Source organism: Hypanus sabinus, chromosome 8, assembly GCF_030144855.1.
Source record: "Hypanus sabinus isolate sHypSab1 chromosome 8, sHypSab1.hap1, whole genome shotgun sequence".
Lineage (NCBI taxonomy): Eukaryota > Metazoa > Chordata > Chondrichthyes > Myliobatiformes > Dasyatidae > Hypanus > Hypanus sabinus.
The window spans coordinates 49527388-49546564 of record NC_082713.1 but is presented as its reverse complement, the minus strand read 5'-3'; the positions used below and the strand labels follow the sequence as shown (position 1 = coordinate 49546564).

The following is a 19177-nucleotide window of genomic DNA, read 5'->3' as shown; positions in this document are numbered from 1 at the left end:
ACCTGAAACGGATGTGATAAAAGACATCCTCTGGTGTCAGAGTTCCATGATTCTGTTTGATTCTGGCATAAGAATCTTTTAGAGCCACCCAACACAACTGATGTGGCCTTGGCAACATCAAGGCAACCCTCTCCAAAGTGGGGGGAGGGGTAAGAATTACAAACTGCACCTAGAATATTGAGTACTTTTTGGCATTTGAGGAGAAAACAAATGGTCTAGGCCTGTATTCTCAAGCAGTTTAGAGAAACAAGAAGTGATCTCATTGAATCTTAAATTTTTGAAGGGTTTAACAGTCTAGATGCAGCATGACGTTTCCCTTGCTGAGGAGTCCAGAACCATCATATTCTCAAAGTAAGTGGGAGGGGTCATTAAGGACATCAAAGAGAGAGAAGAAATCTCTTCACTCAAAGAGTGAAGAAACTTTTGAATTCTCTAACCAGATGGGCTGTGAGATTCAGTCATGGAGTTCATTTAAAGCAGAGATCCGTGGATTTCTGAACACTAAAGTATGTGGGGAAAATGCAAGAATGCAGCTGGATACAAAATCAACCATGACTTTTATTAGATGGCTAGCTCCTGCTTCTAAGTTGTATGTTTGCACGTAATGATGAACTGAAAAGTCATCTTTGATTAATTGCTCACGTCTATAGAGTGAGAAAGATGCAAATGAGCACCAAGTTCTATTGCATCTCCTATCTTTTCAGAAATACTTTGAATATCTACAGAGAATCTAATGAATGCACTGTAAAATAGTATTTGCAAACTCGACCTACCCTTTCTTCCTCATTTGCATCAGGATCCAAATTATTTAAGGCATTTTCCACTCTTGCAAGACGACCCGAGAGAGACAGTAAGAGATTCACGACCTTATCCAGATCCCCAATGAACATTCGGTACTTATCAAACTCATTTGGTTTGCAGACATTGTTCACCATTCTTTCTGCTTCTTCCCCCAGGACACAGTTTGCACTGATGTCTTCCAAGAGGCTCTTCTGGGCTTCATGCAATACACTGAGTTTCCTGCTAAGACTGCAGATCAATTGTTGCTGTGGAAATTAGGGAGAAAAAATATGGAGTAGAAAAGTATATGAAAAAATGTTTTCTCCAAGAAGCACAAGTTATCCCTGAGCAGAAGCAACAAGTTCACAGATCTGGAGCAATGTAACAGCAGTTTACTAGAACAGAATTTCAGAGAAAGCCTGTATTACACCTCTTTTTCATTATCTGAGGCCATTTCATATCCAGGAACACTGTATTACCTTTTTTTCTATCAACTTGTTATCTTCCTCTTCCTCATCCTCTTCCATACAGTCTTCTGCCATTTTGGGAAGGTCCTTCATCTTATTCAATAGTTCAGCCTTGGCAGCAGATGTGCTATAGTAGGTGGAACAAGTAGTTGAGCCAATCATTGTTGAAGAGGTAGCCGGCAATGAAACCCTGCAATGAATCCAGACCCATTTACCAGTTTCCTCTATGCAATTAATAAACTGGAAATAAAATTCTGAATTAAAGGCCCTTCCATCTGGAATACATTAGCATATGCAATTCCATTGAATATACTGCATGCAACAGTCCCACTGGCATTCGAACTATTAATATTTCAACCCATTCCATCCAACTCATCTCAAATTTTCAACACATCTTTTCCCTCTTGTATCATGCAATTTTATCTTTTTGAAAGCCTCTAAGCAATTTGTTTTCTAAAGGTCACTAAATCTAAGCTTTAAACATTCTCTATTTCTAAATTTTATTTCATTCAGCTTTACTCCCCTAGATTCTGATTTAACTAAAACTTAAAATATTCTACACTTACCCTGACATGTTCATAAACTTCTAAGACCTCTACCAGATGTCCTACAGTCTTCCCTCCCTTATCAAAAAACATCTACCTGTGTTCCTTGTAGATGTAATCTCTAATTCGTGGTATCACCCTTTTAAAACTTTTTACTAGTTTCCTCAGTGTTTCAGTGGAAACGAGAATTAAACTATGCCTGACAATGGTCCCAAACAATTTCAGTATTACTTTTGAATTCTGTAATAAATCCCAGCATTTTTAACATCTTTGCTGACCTTCAATGATGAAGTTAATATTTGTTCACCTTACATTCAGACCACTTGTTGTACCATTTGGTTACTTATTCTTACATGTACACAATGTTTCTGATTTTCCTATCATAATATTCCAATCTTTTAAAACTCATGCATTACTCAACTGCCCAGAATTCACATGTTCTGCATTGAAATGGGCTCTCTGTGTTAGCTATAAATATTGTATCACTTTCAAATTATGATTGCAAGTTATTTAATTTCAAATTATTAATCCAAATAATGAATAAGTGATCTCACATGTTGTACTCTCCTCAATTATGAACTATTCTTACTTAATCTTGCACATATACATATACATGCAGAAGTGGGCTGAGAAGTGGCAGATGGAGTTCAACCCAGAGAAGTGTGAGGTGGTTCACTTTGGAAGGACAAACTCCAAGGCAGAGTATAAAGTAAATGGCAGGATACTTGGTAGTGTGGAGAAGCAGAGGGATCTGGGGGTACGTGTTCACAGATCCCTGAAAGTTGCCTCACAGGTAGATAGGGTAGTTAAGAAAGCTTATGGGGTGTTAGCTTTCATAAGTCGAGGGATAGAGTTTAAGAGTCACGAGGTAATGATGCAGCTCTATAAAACTGGTTCGGCCACACTTGGAGTACTGTGTCCAGTTCTGGTTGCCTCAGTATAGGAAGAATGTGGAAGCATTGGAAAGGGTACAGAGGAGATTTACCAGAATGCTGCCTGGTTTAGAGAGTATGGATTATGATCAGAGATTAAGGGAGCTAGGGCTTTACTCTCTGGAGAGGAGGAGGATGAGAGGAGACATGATAGAGGTGTACAAGATATTAAGAGGAATAGATAGAGTGGACAGCCAGCACCTCTTCCCCAGGGCACCACTGCTCAGTACAAGGGGACATGGCTTTAAGGTAAGGGGAGGGAAGTTCAAGGGGGATATTAGAGGAAGGTTTTTTTACTCAGAGAGTGGTTGGTGCGTGGAATGCACTGCCTGAGTCAGTGGTGGAGGCAGATACACTAGTGAAATTTAAGAGACTACTAGACAGGTATATGGAGGAATTCAAGGTGGGGGGGGGGGGGTTATATGGGAGGCAGGGTTTGAGGTTCGGCACAACATTGTGGGCCAAAGGGCCTGTAATGTGCTGTACTATTCTATGTTCTATGTTCATACTAGGATTTCTATTAATCATTCACTTTACCTTTCCATTGTCATCCGCAAGTTCATTCCACTCAAGGATTAGATATCCTATGCCCAGTTTCCTCTTTATTTATGTCTTAGAAAAGAATGCTTTTTAATATTTAAGTTGATTTTTTTTTTCAGGTTTTCTTTTTGCTTCCCAATAACTTTAGTTTAAATGCCTCTTATAAAATCCTTTTGGTCCTATCTTTTAACTTCAAAGTGTTTTTTTTATTTTCATCGTATTTTCTCATCAGTTCTTCATTCATCATGCCCAATAAAGCCTTTCTAAAAAAAATACATTTCTCTTGAAAGTTTTATCGAGAAGCAGCATGGAATAGCTCTTTAGGCATGCCTTCCAGCAATCCCCTGACTTAATTCTAGCCCAATCACATGACAATTTACAATGCCCAATTAACCCACCATCCAGAGGAAACCCATGTGGTCAAGGGGAGAACGTACAAACTCCTTACAGACAGTAGCAGGAATTGAACTTGAGTCACTGGTACTAAAAGGCATTGTGCTAACATGCTGCCAAAATTCTATTACTTTCAAAGATTTCTGTGTAGTTCTTCCTTACTTCTACCCAAATGCCCACATAATTTACTCCAATTTTTATCTTGAACTTTACTGTATTGCTCCCCTGGACTTATTTTTATCTCTTTGGTCCATTCTTCAGGATTTTTTCCCCTTGATGGACAGAGCAAAAAGATCATTCTGTAAACTTATAAAAAACTTTTTTCCTTATTCATTCCTTCTGGTTACTTGGGAACAGTTGGAATCTCACATAATTATTACTTTATATTTGCAATTCACATTGCAGATTTGCTACCTCACTCACTTTACCAGTTCCCTCCAATAGGTGGCGATTCTTTGTGCTGGTGTGATGGATCTCCTGTCTCCTAATTCAATTTTTAAGGATCCTGCATTTATCTTAGTGCTAGTTACATGTAGGATTTTTTAATGTAGAGTTTGGTTATAAGTTCAGTGCTTGCACAAAATACAACTTGGTTTACAAGATGCAGCTCTGTGCCACCTGCCTTTAAAGAACAGAGAGCACCAGCTTTCCATTACCTGGCACAGCTCTGAAATACAAATTATGTCCACGACTTAGCAACAACTTGGTCACAGGCCCTGGACCACACCTTCCATAAGATGCGTAAAATATCCCCGAGCTCTATTAAAATTGCTTTACATTTAACCACTGTATAACAGCTTTGTATTCTGCTCTGTCTTTTTCTCGACATATAATCTACTCGAGAGAGAAAATATAAGTAGATGTTTTAGCTGTGGCAAACATTACATCTGACCTTCACCAAATCACCACTTTCAGCTGTCCAATTAGTTATGCTTTGCTTGGATAACACAAATGTACCCAGTGAGGGGAGTTAAGCAGATGACTTGACATCTGGTAGAGTCTAAAAGAGGTGGCTTACAAGAACTTTTTTTTTTAAATGCATAGGAAGAAATACTATTAAGGAAACATGTACAAGGGACAATCACTTATTTGGGACATTACGCCACTTTATTGGGACAGGAGACTTGCTGAACAGTTTCTAACTAGCATCAGTTGCCGTTGGACATTACACTGAGTGAACAGTTCATAAATAGCATCAGCTGCGTGTGCTTTGTTATGGTATCCATTTGGTCTGATGGATGCTGATGCAAAAAGCAGTGGGAATATACAGACAAGGAAAGTAATGACCTGAGTTGGTGACGGCATAGGATGCCAGGCAATTTATTATTGGATTATGACACTAACGTCATGCAGGAGGGCAATGAAGGAAGTCCACTATCTGCACTAGGTGTCTGCGCTGATTTTGTTCACTTACATTCAAAAGAACTTGGCAGTGTACACTGGATGAATTCCTCCATCGATAACTATTAGGAATTAAGACAGTTTTATAGAACTGTAGTATTGGTAGCCCTCTAATTTGTTTTGCGTTTCACTTACATACATCATTTCTTACTCAGTGACATGGTAGCTTGACTTTTTAACTGTTCTCATGAAACTTCGACTAACTGGGATAGCTGCTTCATTGGCTCAAAATATAGTGGACCCCTTGTGACCCAATTAACCAAATCCACTGATTAAGAGAATACAAAGATCTGCAAATGGATTAGGCTCCCCCTCTTCTTACACAATATGAGCAGACGAGAGTAAGAAATTTGTCTGGTAGGTAGCTTATGGATCCCCTAAGCTGTACTGAGCTGCTGATCACAGTAGAGCTAATGATAGGGTCTCAGTACTAACAACTCAGCTAACAAGTTTTAAATGGTCAAAATGTGTGCTATGTTCCAGAATTTACTCGCAATTATTCAGTGCCAAATGCAAGATTTGAACCATAGCCTTCTGGATGTAGCTACAGCATCGTGTTCAACTTCCTTGTCCATTTAGTTCTGAATAATGTGGGAAGCAGTGATGCAGCTCCTTGAAGATGCACTTAATGAACAAAGGCAATGTGCACTTAAAAAAATTCAGAGAACATCAGTGATTCTGAAAGAGGTTTTGCACTTTCATGATATTTGAGTTCAAGGTTAACCTCACTTCCTTGCTCTAAAGAATATGTGCCAAACCAATACATTATCCAATTCCTCAGTAATTCCCACAGTTGGCCAGATCCATACATAATTACAGCAACACATTAATGGGCAATGCTATCCTAAATGTATTCCCCAACCAAATCTCATGTCTAGTATACATAGAAAGCAATCTTGTTTAAGAACTGGTTTTTCTGCCTTCTCCCCATAACCTACTTTAAATGTACCCAATGAGTTGGCCTCAACAGCCGCTGTGTAAATCAAATCCACAGATTCAGTATTGTTTGACAACAGAAATTCCTCCTCATTTCTGTTCTAAATGGATATCTTCTATTGTGAGGCTGTGTCCTCTGGTCTGTGATCATCCCACTATTGGCAACATTCTCTCCATATCCACTCTATCTAGGTCTTTCAATATTCGATAGTTTCAACAAGATTTCCCCCCTCATTGTTCTAAACTCCAGCAAGTACAGACCTAGAACCATCAACTACTACTTACCCTTTCTTTTCGGGAATCACTCTCTTGAATCTCTTTTGGAACCGCTCCAAATGCCAGGATATATTTTCTTAGATAAGGAGCCCAAAACTGCACCCAATACTCCCAAGTGCAGTTTGACCATTGCCTCAAAGCCTCAGCATTACATGCTTACTTTTATATTCTAGTCCTTTTGAAATGAATGCTAATATTTGCCTTCCTCACCACCAATTAGGCCTGAAAGTTAATCTTCAGGGAATCCTGCACAAGGACTCCAAGGTCCCTTTACACCTCTGATTTTTGACTTAGAAAATACTCTATGCTTTTATTCCTTCTACCAGTGATCATGCACTTCATTACACTATATTCCATGTGTTATTTCTTTGCCCATTCCCCAAGTCTAAGTCCCTCCACAGACTCGATTCCTCAACTCTACCCGACCTCCAGCTACGTTCAGATCATGAAAAGAATTGGTCCCAACACCAACCCCTGCTGAATACCAACTAGTCATTGACAGCCAACTAGAATAGGCCCCCTTTATTCTTCACTCTTTGCTTCCTGCCAATCAACCAATCTTCTATCCGTGCTAGTATCTTTCTTGTATTTCCATGAGTTTTTATCATGTTCAGCAGCCTCAGGTGAGGTACATTATCAAAGATCACCTGAAAATCCAGGGCCTCGCCTTTGTCTATCCTGCTTGTTATTTCTTTAAGTAATTCCAACAGATTTATCAGGGAAGACTCTCCCTTAATGAAACCATGCCATTTTTGCCTATCTTATCATGTGCCTCCAAGAACCCTCAAACCTGATCCTTAACAATCGACTCCAACATCTTCCCAACCACTGAAGTCAGACTAATTAGCCTGTAATTTCCTTTCTTTAGTCTCTTTCCTTTCTTGAAGAGTGGAGTGACATTTGCAATTTTCCAGTCCTCCAGAACCATTCCAGAATCTAGTGATTCTTAAAAGATTTCTATTAATGCCCCCACAATCTTTTCAACTACTTCTTTCAGAACCCTGGGGAATATTCCATCTGGACAAGGTGACTTATTTATCTTCAGACTATTCAGCTTCCTAAGCACCTTCTTGTTAGGAAAAGCAACCGCACTCACTTTTGCCCCGACACTCTTAAATTGCTTGTCCACTACTGGTGTCTTCCACTGTGAAGACTGATGCAAATATTTATTAAGTTCCTCTGCCATTTCTTTATCCCCAGGTACAACCTCACAGTGTATCTCCAGTGGTCCAATATCCACTTTTGACTTTCTTGTACTCTTTATATATCTGAAAAAAACTTATTGTATCCTCTGATATTATTGGCTAGCATACTTCATATTTCATCTTTTCTCTCCTCAAGGCTCTTCGAGTTACCTTCTGTTGGTTTTTAAAAGCATTCCAATTCTCCAACTTTCACACTAATTTTTGCTACATTTTATGCCCCTTTTTTTTGCTATTATGCTATCTTTGACTTCCCTTGTCAGCCACAGTTGCCTCATCCTCCCTTTAGAATCTTCTTTGGTATGTATCCTGTGCCTTTGATTTCTCCTGAAACTTCTGCCATCTCCAATGGGATCCTACCTGTTATCTATAGTGATCACTCTCTGACTATCTTGTCAACTTGTCCCTCCCCACATTTATCCCTGCAAGAATGACAAGTGCTACACCAGCTCCTACAACTTAACCCTCATCTCCATTCAAGGCCTTCCAGCTGAGGCAGTACTTCACCTGTGAGTTTGTCGGGGTCATCTCTTGTATCTGGTGATCCTGGAGCATCCTCCTCTAGATCGGTGAGACCCAAGGTAAATTGGGAGCCACTCTGTTGATGACCTTTGCTCTGTCCACTGCAAGAGGCAGGATTCCCCCAGTGACTATCCATTTCACACTGACTACTCTTTCCCATTCTGACGTGTCCATGGCCGCCGCCTCTGCTGCCATGATGAGGCCAAGCTCAGGTTGGAGGAACAACACCTCATATTCTATCTGAGTAGCCTCCAACCTGTTAACCGCATCCTTCCATATTCCTTCCCCTCCTCCGTCATCTTATTTTGGTTTCTGCCTCCTTTCCTTTCCAGACCTTTCCTAATAGTCTTGGCCCAAAATGTCTACTATTTAATCCCCTCCACAGATGCTGCCTGACTGTAACATTTTATATTTGTTACAAGTCATTTTGTTCAACAATATATTTTTTTAAAAAACTAAAGATTAGATTTGTCATATTGCTAAGCTATAATAAACATCATTACACTTCCACTGCATTGAATAATTCAGTTCCTCTCTGGATCCACTTATTAACCATGAGACCTAAAATCTGCCGAGTCTGGAGACCAAGGAAGCTCCTAGATGTAAAGGTATGAACTCCGGAAAGCCTCCTCATGGGTGAAGTGGAAATTCTGGACCAACATGAATCAATGAGGGATGCTCGATAGCTGTGGCAGGGCTTAAATACTATCAACTCCTACAAAGTTAAATCAAGTGACGTGGGCTTTGCTTCCACATGAGCTCAATGCCTTTTATGCTCACTTTGACCATCAGAACACTGAGGAACCATCACAACCCCCCACATCACCTTACGATCTCAATTTCCGACGGTGACATGTGGCCTGCTTTTGTGAGGGTGAATCCACGGAAAGCATCCAGACTGGAAGAGATACCTGGCCACGTACTAAAGACCTGTACTGACCAGTTGCCCGGTGTGTTCACTGAGATCTTTAAACTCTCGCTTCGGCAGTGTGTGATACCCACCCGCTTCAAGCAGGCTTTAATTATACCAGTGCCCAGGAAGAGCGTGGTAACCTGCCTCAATGACTATCACCCAGTTGTTCTTACATCCACTGTGGTGTATTTTGAGAAGATGGTGATGAAACACATCAACTCCTGCCTGAGAGGCAGCTTGAATCCACTCCAGTTTTCCTATCGGAGCAACAGGTCCACAGCAGGTGCCATTTTATTGGCTCTTCACACAACCCTGGAATATCTGGACAGCAAAGATGCATACATCAGGATGCTCTTTATGAACTACAACTCAGCATTCGATACCATAATCCCCTCAAAGCTATTCAATAAGCTCTGACCTTGGCCTCAATACCTTCTTGTGCAATTGCATCTTGAATTTCCTCACTTGTAGACCTTAATCAATTTGGATTGGCAACAACATCTCCTCCACAATCTCCATCAGCACAGGTGCACCACAAGGCTGTGTGCTTAGCCCCCTGCTCTACTCATTCCCACACCTTGGACTGTGTGCTAAGCACAGCTCCAATGTCATATTCAAATTTGCACTGTTGAGGTCCGAACCAAAAGTAGTGATGAATCAGCATCTGGGAGGGAGATTGGATATCTGGCTGAGTGGCGCTACTACAACAACAACAACCTCTGTCTCAATGTCAACAAGAACAAGGACCCATTATAGACTTCAGGAGAGGGAAATCAGAGATCCATGAGCCAGTCCTCATCAGAGGATCACAGGTGGACAGGGTGAGCAACTTTACTTTCCTTGGTGTTATTATTTCATAAGATCTGTCCTGGACCTAGTACACAAGTGCATTTGTGATGCACCATCAATAACTCACACTGAGATGTAAGGCGAGATATCGGCTTTTATTGACTGGAAGAAGGAACCAGGAGTGAGTGTCCATCATACTATGTCCTGGAGACTGAGGCCGAGCGTCAGGCCTCAGATCGCCTTTATACAGGGGCCTGTGGGAGGAGCCACAGGAGCAGTCAGCAGGGGGCGTGTCCAGACAGGCACATAGTTCACCACAATTTGCAAAAAAAAAGCATGACAGTGCCTCTACTTCCTTCAGAGTTTTGGCATGACATCTAAAACTTTGAAGAACTTCTAGAGATGTGTAGTCTACTGACTAGCTGCATCGTGGCCTGGTATGGAAACACCTATGCCTTTGAATTGAAAATCCTACAAAAGGTATTGGATTCAGCCCAGTACATCATGGGTACAGCTCTCCCAATGATTGAGCACATCTACATGAAATACTTCTGTAGGAAAGCAGCAGCCATCAGGTAGAAGGAACAAGAGCCTCAGGAATCACACCACAAGATTCAAGAACAGATTCTACCCCTCAACCATCACCCTCTTGAATAAAAGAGGATAACAACACTCACTTGGTCATTGAAATGTTCCTACAAGCAATTATCTCACTTTTATGGACTTTTTATCACATTATCTCTTGCTCTTATTATTTTTTGCTATTTATTTATATTAGCATTTGCACAGTTTGCTGTCTTCTGCACTCTGGTTGATCTTTCATTGATCCCGTTATTGTTACTATTCTACAGATTTGCTGAGTACGTCCACAAGAAAATGAATCTCAGAGTTGTATATGGTTACAGACATGTACTTTGATAATATTTACTTTCAACTTTGAATCATCAAGATCAGGAAGAGACTTACTTCTCAGAGTTAATATTCAGACTCAATTGGAGTGGATTCCGTTTCTTGCGCTCACGTGCCTGCGACAGTTCCTCTTTGCTTTCTGGAAAGATTCCACCCATCACATCCACAGCGCTCTTCATTTTTGAGTCTGGATCCAGAATGTCTGCCAGAGATTGGTCTTTCCCTGCAATATCTCTCACTAATTCCTCTGAAGTCAACTCAGTGGGAGGTGTGCTCTTTACATCTGGACAGCACCTCACTGTCTCAATTCCTTCTCCAGGATCCCAAGAGGGTCTTCTTATAATGTTTCTTTGTGATCTGTTAACTGGTTTTATGTAAATTTCTGAATCTTCCCACCTTTCATCTTGCCTGCTGATAATACTTGAGTATGGCTCCCCACATCGCTGACAACCCAGATCGACTTCATTCATTGGTGGAATGTTGCCTTCAAAAGGCCAGTTCCTTCCTCCTCTGGATATTGCTGCTCCCATTGAATCCATTATTTTTTGATTTCTGAGGAAAGAAAAATGAACATTTAAAACCTTTTAACCAAAGTAGCAGGAGCATGACAGACCACCTAATCCCTCAAACCTGTTCTGCTATTCAACAATAATCATGACGGATATTCTAACTCAAGAAGCTGTCTCACTCCCCAATTTCCTCTAAAATTCAGAACTATATCAATCTCAGTTATGATGCAATGAATGACCAAGTCTCCTCAGGGCAAAGAATTTTAAAAAAACTATCACCAGTCTATAGGTGAAGACATTTATTCCTAATTCAGCCCAAAAAGGCCTATCCTTCACCTTAAATCGTGATGTTTAGTTGTAGACTCCTCTACCAGGGAATATCATTGTTCCTAAATCTATAGTGTCAACCCTATGAATTTTATATTTCTATGAGGTTTCTTCTGAACTCTGGAAAACAGAGACGTAAACATTCTGGTATCCCTCCATGCCTTCTACAGCAAATCCTTTCGTTAAAGACCTTGATAAGCTGGCTTTGTTATCCGTGATAAATGGGGGTTAGATTGGCAGTAATCCAAGTGGAAATGCTGAAGCAAATATGTCCCCAAAGTTATCGATTTGGCTTCTCCACGCTATGTTTATTTCTTAGCCACCCACCTCCCCTTCACAGAAGATTGTCTCTGGAATTCTCCTCCAACAGTATGTCAGGAACATTCAATTTTTTGCGTGGTCAGCTTTCACATGGCAACTTCAGCTTCATGGTAGAGCAGTTGCCGTGTGTAGCAGCATCGGGTCTTGGGTTCAAACCCCATTCTGAGAACACAGACCTTAATTCAAGTAAGTAAGTCCAGAGCAGTATCAGGAGTGTGTTGTACTATGGGATATTCCTTCTTTCATGGAAGTCAAACTGTAGCTCTAAATGTCTTCTGTAAGTTAAAACCCCTTGTCTACAATATTGAGAAACAGTGACTGCACTTTGTTTTACCCAGTACTGCATACTCAAGTAGCATCAAAGCAGATTATATCAGTAGTGAGTGGCATTATAAATTTTGTGACTAAATTGGTAGTACTTTCTCTTCCTTTGAGCCAAATGGTACTAGTCCTTAGCCCCACTCCAGACTTGAGCACAGAATTCATGAACAATTGCAAAGTGTCTTTGACATCAATATCAAAAACACCAACCATTCACTTGCCTAGTTAGATGTAACACATCCCAGAGTCCTATTCTAAAACTAACTTTGAACGCTAGCCAAGAAAATCTCTCCAGCAGACATTACTAATGAAATTGTCATGACAGCCTGAAAATTAGCCACCAATTCATTTCAAATGATCAGAACTTGTGTATTTTTCACTTTTTATTTTTTAAATTATTTTAAATCAACGTGTTCTGGTTTGCCAGTTCTTTTGCCGCTGAATTCTTTTCTCTCTTTATTTACTCGATCAAAACTTATCATGATTTTGATCACTTCAGTTAAATCTCCCCTTACTATTCTGTACTCTAAGGGGTTCTGAGCAAGTTGCTAATTATAGTTAAGGCTCAGAGAACCAGCCTATTGATTGTAACCAGTGTGAATTGTTGTCGGGAATTGAGTTGATTGTGATGGGAGCTAGGGCTGCTGGTAAATAAACTTATACCAGTTCTCTTATGTATTAAATAAGCTCACTCTTGGCAAATTATATTGGCTTTTTCTTTTAAATATGTAGCATCAGCATTAAGTGTACAAAGTCCAGTACAGTACAACTTCACAGAAGGAGGCCATTCAGGTCTATGCTGGCTTCCTGGAAGTAATCCATCCAATTAAGCTCCTTACTTCCCAGCAGTTTATTCACTGTCATACATATCCAGCAAATTTCCTTCGAGGCTTTTTGTGTTAACGTGCACTGAAGGGTAATTGATAGTAGCACTTTGGGAGGAAGAAGAAAACAAGGGGGTAGTTGGAGGACACCCACAAAGAAATAATGTAAACCTTCCCTACAGAAAGCATCTAAGATCTGGATTGATACTTGTGCTATTGCTATACCATTCTGCTATTGCAAGGGCAGTTCCCTCTCCCCTAGCCCATTTGATAGATCTGTGAGAAAATAGTTAAAAATCATGAAAAACCTGTTCTCAATTTTTACAAATGAGTCTTACAAATCCTCAGAAGATACTCAGTGTGAAAACAGGAGGTGTTAGTAATTGGAAAGAAAGAAGTTTTCAGAAGCAGGAAAACAGAGGCAAAACTTTTAAAATAGGGAGAATAGTGTGTATGTGGTATTTGTGCCTGTTGGGGAATAGGGGTACGCTGATGGGGAAACACAGAACAGAAAGGAAGATCAGTGATGCATTTGTTCATTGAAGAAAGCTTCAATTTGAAATGTTTACTCTCTCTCCTCATTGACTCAATGTCAATTACTTACAGCATTTCCGGATTTTCTTTCTGATTTCTAGCTTCCACAGTGATTTACAATTTATTTTTCTAAAAATAATTATGTTCCAATTTATATCAAGCTAATTGAACTTCCAAAAGGAAAATAGGAACTTTATTCTTCACGAAATATCAAAGCTATTTTTTAAATCTTAAAAACTCTCAACATTAAACAACCCCCAAAACACACTTCCTAGTGTTGCATTTTAATACCAGAAGTACTTTGTGGCTGATCACATAATGGCCATTTCAAATGAAAACTTAAATAGAAAAGCTAATCTGTCTGAAATCTCCACAAAGAGTAACACTCCTAACAGACTTAAACTGTGCACCATTCCACCACATGGCCCACTGCCATCGATACCAGCTGATGCCCGTCCATTTTAAGACCTTATCAGCTATATAACTTCTAAAAAAAACCCTATTTCACAGAAACATTTAAGGCCAATATAATTAATGTCTCTTGATCGTTCAGAATATTCATGCTGTGTGGCACTGAGCCAAACAGACCATAAAAATCCCCAAGTTAGCTCATCTCTGCCAATGAAGTTGTTGGAATGCTATAGTTGACCTTAGCATCCATGGGAGCAGGAAAAACCAAGTAGAAAATAAGCAGTCAAAGTTTCATTCTTAATTGCTGATTCTGGCCACAAAATGTACTTGTGAACAGAATCAAGCACAGCAATTATGTCTTCCAAGCTTGAACTGATTACCAACTCTGCACGCAAATCTCATAGATGAACAATGGAAATTTTGACAAGACGTCACTATGCAACTAACACCTGGGTAGGCCACACGTATCAACAATCAGTTTCCTCAGCCTTCAGATGAGCAGAGGAAATCCATTTTTGAAAAAAGAAAATCCCCAGTATATTTACTTCAGGAGGCTCCAAACCAAATAATACACAGAACAGTCCTCAATTCTGCTTCATTTTCTGTCTGTTCCAAAAACACACATATGCACAATGAATTATGAAGTTATATATTAAACGCTACCACTTTTGGCATGCTGTCCTTCCCAGATTTTACTGACCTCCCAAGTCCAATCCATTTAACAACATGAGGTAAAATTTGCCGCATGTGAAAAGCAGCATCCCTGCTCACCAAAGCAGCATATCCTTTTAAAATAGAAGACATCTTTTTTCAATTCTTTTCCCCAACTGAACTTGGGGTCATTGTTATTTGTTCTAACATTTGTCAGTGGAGGGGACAAAGGCTGAAGTGCTTTTCTATACAATCTGGAATGAGCAGTGGAAACTTCAACTGCTTCTGATCAAATGTCACATCAAAACATTTACCAAAACAGGCACAGTCTTCTTCCAGCAAAATACTTGTACTATTAGCATGAAGAGAGCAAGCTTGAAGTAGATTTCTGCATTCAGCAGCAAGTTCCGAAAGAAATTGGAGGAGTTACAAGACTCCTGTCAGCATGGAGATAAGCATTTATTTTCTCCCCCCATGTGGAAGGTAACATGAAAGCAGAAGATCCACAATGATACCAAAACCCCAATACAACTGTTTCCCAATTTTAACTGCAAGAGTGAACAGAGAAAGGTAGTTGAAGCCAAAGCCTGCAATTGGAATGGGGTTAACTACTGCAAATATCAGATTGCTAATTGCTTGAAAAAGATGAATCACACACACAAATTGCTGCAAGACCTGAGCAGGTCAAGCAGCATCTACGAAAGGGAATAAACAGTCAAAGGTTTGGGCCAAGACCCTTGATAAGGCCTGGAAAGGAAGGAGCAAGAAGCCAGAAAAAAAAGAAGGTGGAGTGGAGGGGAAGTGGGTATAAGCTAGTGGGTGACAGATGAAACCAGGTGAGGGGGAAGGTGGGATGATGTAATAAGCTGGGAGGTGATAGGTGGAAGAGGTATAGGGCTGAAGAAAAAGGGATCTGATAGGAGAGGACAGTGGACCACAAGAGAAAGAGAGGTGGGGCACACCAGAGGGAGGTGACAGGCAGGTGTGGAGAGAAGCGATAAGGGGGAGAAATGACCAGAAATTAGAGAAATCAATATTCATGCCTTCATGTTGGTTACCCAGGTGAGGGTGGTTTCATCATGACTGTAGAATAGGATGTGGACTGACAAGTCGGAATGGGAAATAAAATTAAAATGGGTGGCAGTGGAAAATGGCAGATGGAGCTAAGGTACTTGAGAAGTGGTCCCCTACACTACATTGGGTCTCGAGAGGAGGCAGCAGTGGAAGCAGTGGAAACGGTAGATGACTCCCAACAGGTCCACAGGTGAAGTACTGTCGCATCTGGAAGGACTGTTTGGGGTCCTGAATGGTGGTGAGGGAGCAGGTGAATGGACATGCCTGTCTGCAGGGATAATTACCAGGAGGCAGATCAGCGGGGAGAAAACGTGGACAAGGGAGTCATGTAGAGAGTGATCCCTGTGTATAGTTGGGAAATGGCGAGGGAAAGATGTGTTTAATAGTAGGATCCTGTTGAAGATGGTGGAAGGTGTGGAGAATGATGTGCTGGATGCAGAGGCTCATGGGGTGGTAGATAAGGACAAGGGGAATTCTAGCTCTGTTATGGAGGCAGGAAGATAGGGTGATGATAGATGTGTGCGAAATGGAGGAGACACAGATTAGGGCAGCACTGATGGTAGAGGAAGGGAAACCTTGTTCTTTGAAGGCAACGGACATCTCAGATGTTCTGGAATAGAAGGCCTCAACCCAAGGACAGATGCAGCAGAGATGAAGGGACTGAGAAAAAGGAATAGCATCTTTACAAGCGACAGCTGTGCGAGTCAGCTGACAGTCTGCCTCCAAACAGAGTTCGAGAAAGGGGAGAGAGGGGTCAAAGATTGATTTGAGGGTAGGTGGAATTCAGACAAAGTTGATTAAATTGATGAGCTCAGCATGGGCACAGGAAGCAGCACCAATAGTCATCGATGTAGCATGCAAGATGAATTCAAAAAGGTTAAATAAATATTTAGTTAAAATAGTGGACACCTGACAATATCCTGCCAACAAGTAATCAGCTTATCTTTCTGTCCGAGGAATACAGGCTCATAAGATTAATTCCGGGACAAAATCCTCACTTTAGTTTTAAACTGATACTTGTCAGATGTTATGCAATTACCTTGGTGTGACATCACTGTGCAGGGGCATTGCCAATTTCATCTTTGGCCTCTGTGATTTATAATTATACAATGAAGTGATCATATGTTCGCCTGAAACAGGAACTAAAGGGGAAGGTACTAAGCATCTTGGATTAATGAAACTGGATCCTGGATACCTGTACTGAAAGCCTGTTGAGTACTCTGTACAGATTTGTGATGGATGAGAATATTGTGTTGCGGTGTCCACAGCTGAGCCAGTACTTGGAGAGCGATCTGAATAAGCCCACGCTGCCCTCTCAGTCAATGGTTCTGACTTTTTCCAGCTCATTGATGTGGGCTCTGAGATTAACATAGGATCCAACTCATACTGAGCATCTCTCTGTAACCGATAGTTATCCAAATCTGGCAATTCACGCAAGGATAGTTTTCTTAACTGGTACTTCTCCAAATCTGGCAATTCATGCAGAGAAAGTTTCCGGGAATGGTATTTGTGTAAATCTTGCAATTCATGTTCTGACAGTGTTTGGCTCTGGTACTTCTCTATATCTGGTAGTTCATGTTTGCACAGTTTACGAGATGGAATTTTGCCCATATCCAAAAATTCATGTTGGCATGGTTTCCAGAGTGGACATTTGTCCAAATCCGGCAATTCGTTGTGGGACAGATTCCTTGGCAGATACCTGTCCATGTCCGGCAATTCATGCAGGGACAGTTTCCGAGGTGGATATCTCTCCACATCTGTCAATTCATGCAGGGACAGTTTCCGGGGTGGATATCTCTCCACATCTGTCAATTCATGCAGGGACAGTTTCCGGGGTGGATACCTCTCTATGTCCGGCAATTCATGCTGGAACATCTTCCGGGCCGGATATCTGTCCACGTCTGGCAATTCATGCTGGGATAGTTTCCGGGGTGGATAGCTCTCTATGTCCGGCAATTCATGCTGGGACAGTTTCCGGGGTGGATACCTCTCTATGTCCGGCAATTCATGCTGGAACATCTTCCGGGCCGGATATCTGTCCACGTCTGGCAATTCATGCTGGGATAGTTTCCGGGGTGGATAGCTCTCTATGTCCGGCAATTCATGCTGGGACAGTTTCCGGGGTGGATACCTTTCCACATCTGGCAATTCATGCTGGGATAGTTTCCGGGGTGGATACCTTTCCACATCTGGCAATTCATGCTGGGACAGTTTCCGGGGTGGATAGCTCTCTATGTCCGGCAATTCATGCTGGAACATCTTCCGGGCCGGATATCTGTCCATGTCCGGCAATTCATGCTGGGATAGTTTCCGGGGTGGGAACTTGTCCATATCTGATATTTCATATTGGCCCAGACTTCTAGATCGGTACTTGTTCACATTTAGCAATTCACGTTGAGGTGATTTCTGGGGCTGCAACTTTTCCAAATCTGGCAACTCATGTTGGATCACTTTCTTGAACTGGCACTTTTCCAAGTCCTCCGATTCACGATGTGGTAGTTTCCTGGCCTGGTATTTTTCCAAATCTGGTAATTCACATCTAGATTCTTTCTGGCTCTTCTCCAAATTCTCCACTTCGTGTCGAGGTGGTTTCCCAAACTGACTCTTGTTTGTAACTGGAGATTCATGTTGAGGCAAATTCCTAGGATTATGTGTTTCCAAATCTGATGATTTGCATTGCAATGGTTGTTTTCCCAAATCTATTGTTTCATGCTGAGAGAGTTTCTGTAATCTGTATTTCCCCCAGTCTGGTGGTGGTGGCCTCTGTGGTGGAGATTTTTTCTTTATTTTGTTGGCAGATAAATCGGCATAGCTACATGCCTCAAGATCATGTCTCTCTCCTTCAGACTTCCTCAATACATCTGATGATTCACAAACCGTACGGTGAGTGCTACAGTTGCAAACACCTTCTTCTCTTTGGGGAGAGTGTGGAGAATTTTCAGGATATTTCAAAGATAATGTAGTAGATGGGCTGGGCGTCTCCCAAGAACTTTCTTCTCTTGTGCTCCTTGGCAGCCTATTCCAATCATTATTGAGATTCTCTTTTGAGTTTGATTCAGAACATGCTTCTTGAACATTGCTTAGAGTTTGCACCTCTGTTTCTCTGAAAGACATCAATTGTTATTTGATAAGTTATGTTGATACACACAATACGTATTTTGTGATGCTGTTTCATGCATTTCTTTAACTAAACTTGCATGCAACTGCAATGGCTGGGATGGGTCTTCTAAAAGAAGTGCGAGTGAGAGTGAAACAGAGAACTAAGGACAGTGAAACAATGGAAATAATGCAGCTAACATTAGTTATTGGTAGTATTTAAAAATAAGAAAAAAAATCTGTAGATGCTGGAAATCTGAGCACCACACACAAAATGGTGCAGGAACTCCGCAGGCCAGGCAACATCCTTTATTAATTTAAACATTGGGAGACCACAAGCAATGAAGAGGCCCAGTTACAGACTCTATGTTCAAATAATATCAGTCTTCTTCCATTTGATATCGTGCTGCTTCACTCTTAAGTAACAACCAGCACTTATGCATTTTATTCCTTTTCTATACAATATTACAATAAACTGATATTCACCCTGCTGTCAATCTGGTT

The 19177-nt window shown here is 41.0% G+C and overlaps 1 protein-coding gene across 5 annotated transcripts in view; it reads right to left on the bottom strand.

The window, feature by feature from the left end:
* Positions 1 to 19177, bottom strand: part of LOC132398122 (protein Shroom4-like) — a 140977-nt gene that overhangs the window by 12291 nt on the left and 109509 nt on the right. For 3 of the 5 annotated variants that reach the window (XM_059977134.1, XM_059977135.1, XM_059977139.1), the window contains 4 exons: positions 16617 to 18680; positions 10663 to 11157; positions 1260 to 1437; positions 774 to 1046 (listed from right to left, as the gene is read on the bottom strand). In XM_059977134.1, the coding sequence (XP_059833117.1) occupies positions 774 to 1046; positions 1260 to 1437; positions 10663 to 11157; positions 16617 to 18680 (3010 nt within the window). The remainder of the gene's footprint in view (positions 1 to 773; positions 1047 to 1259; positions 1438 to 10662; positions 11158 to 16616; positions 18681 to 19177) is intronic. The other 2 variants (XM_059977136.1, XM_059977138.1) reach the window with 2 other exon arrangements.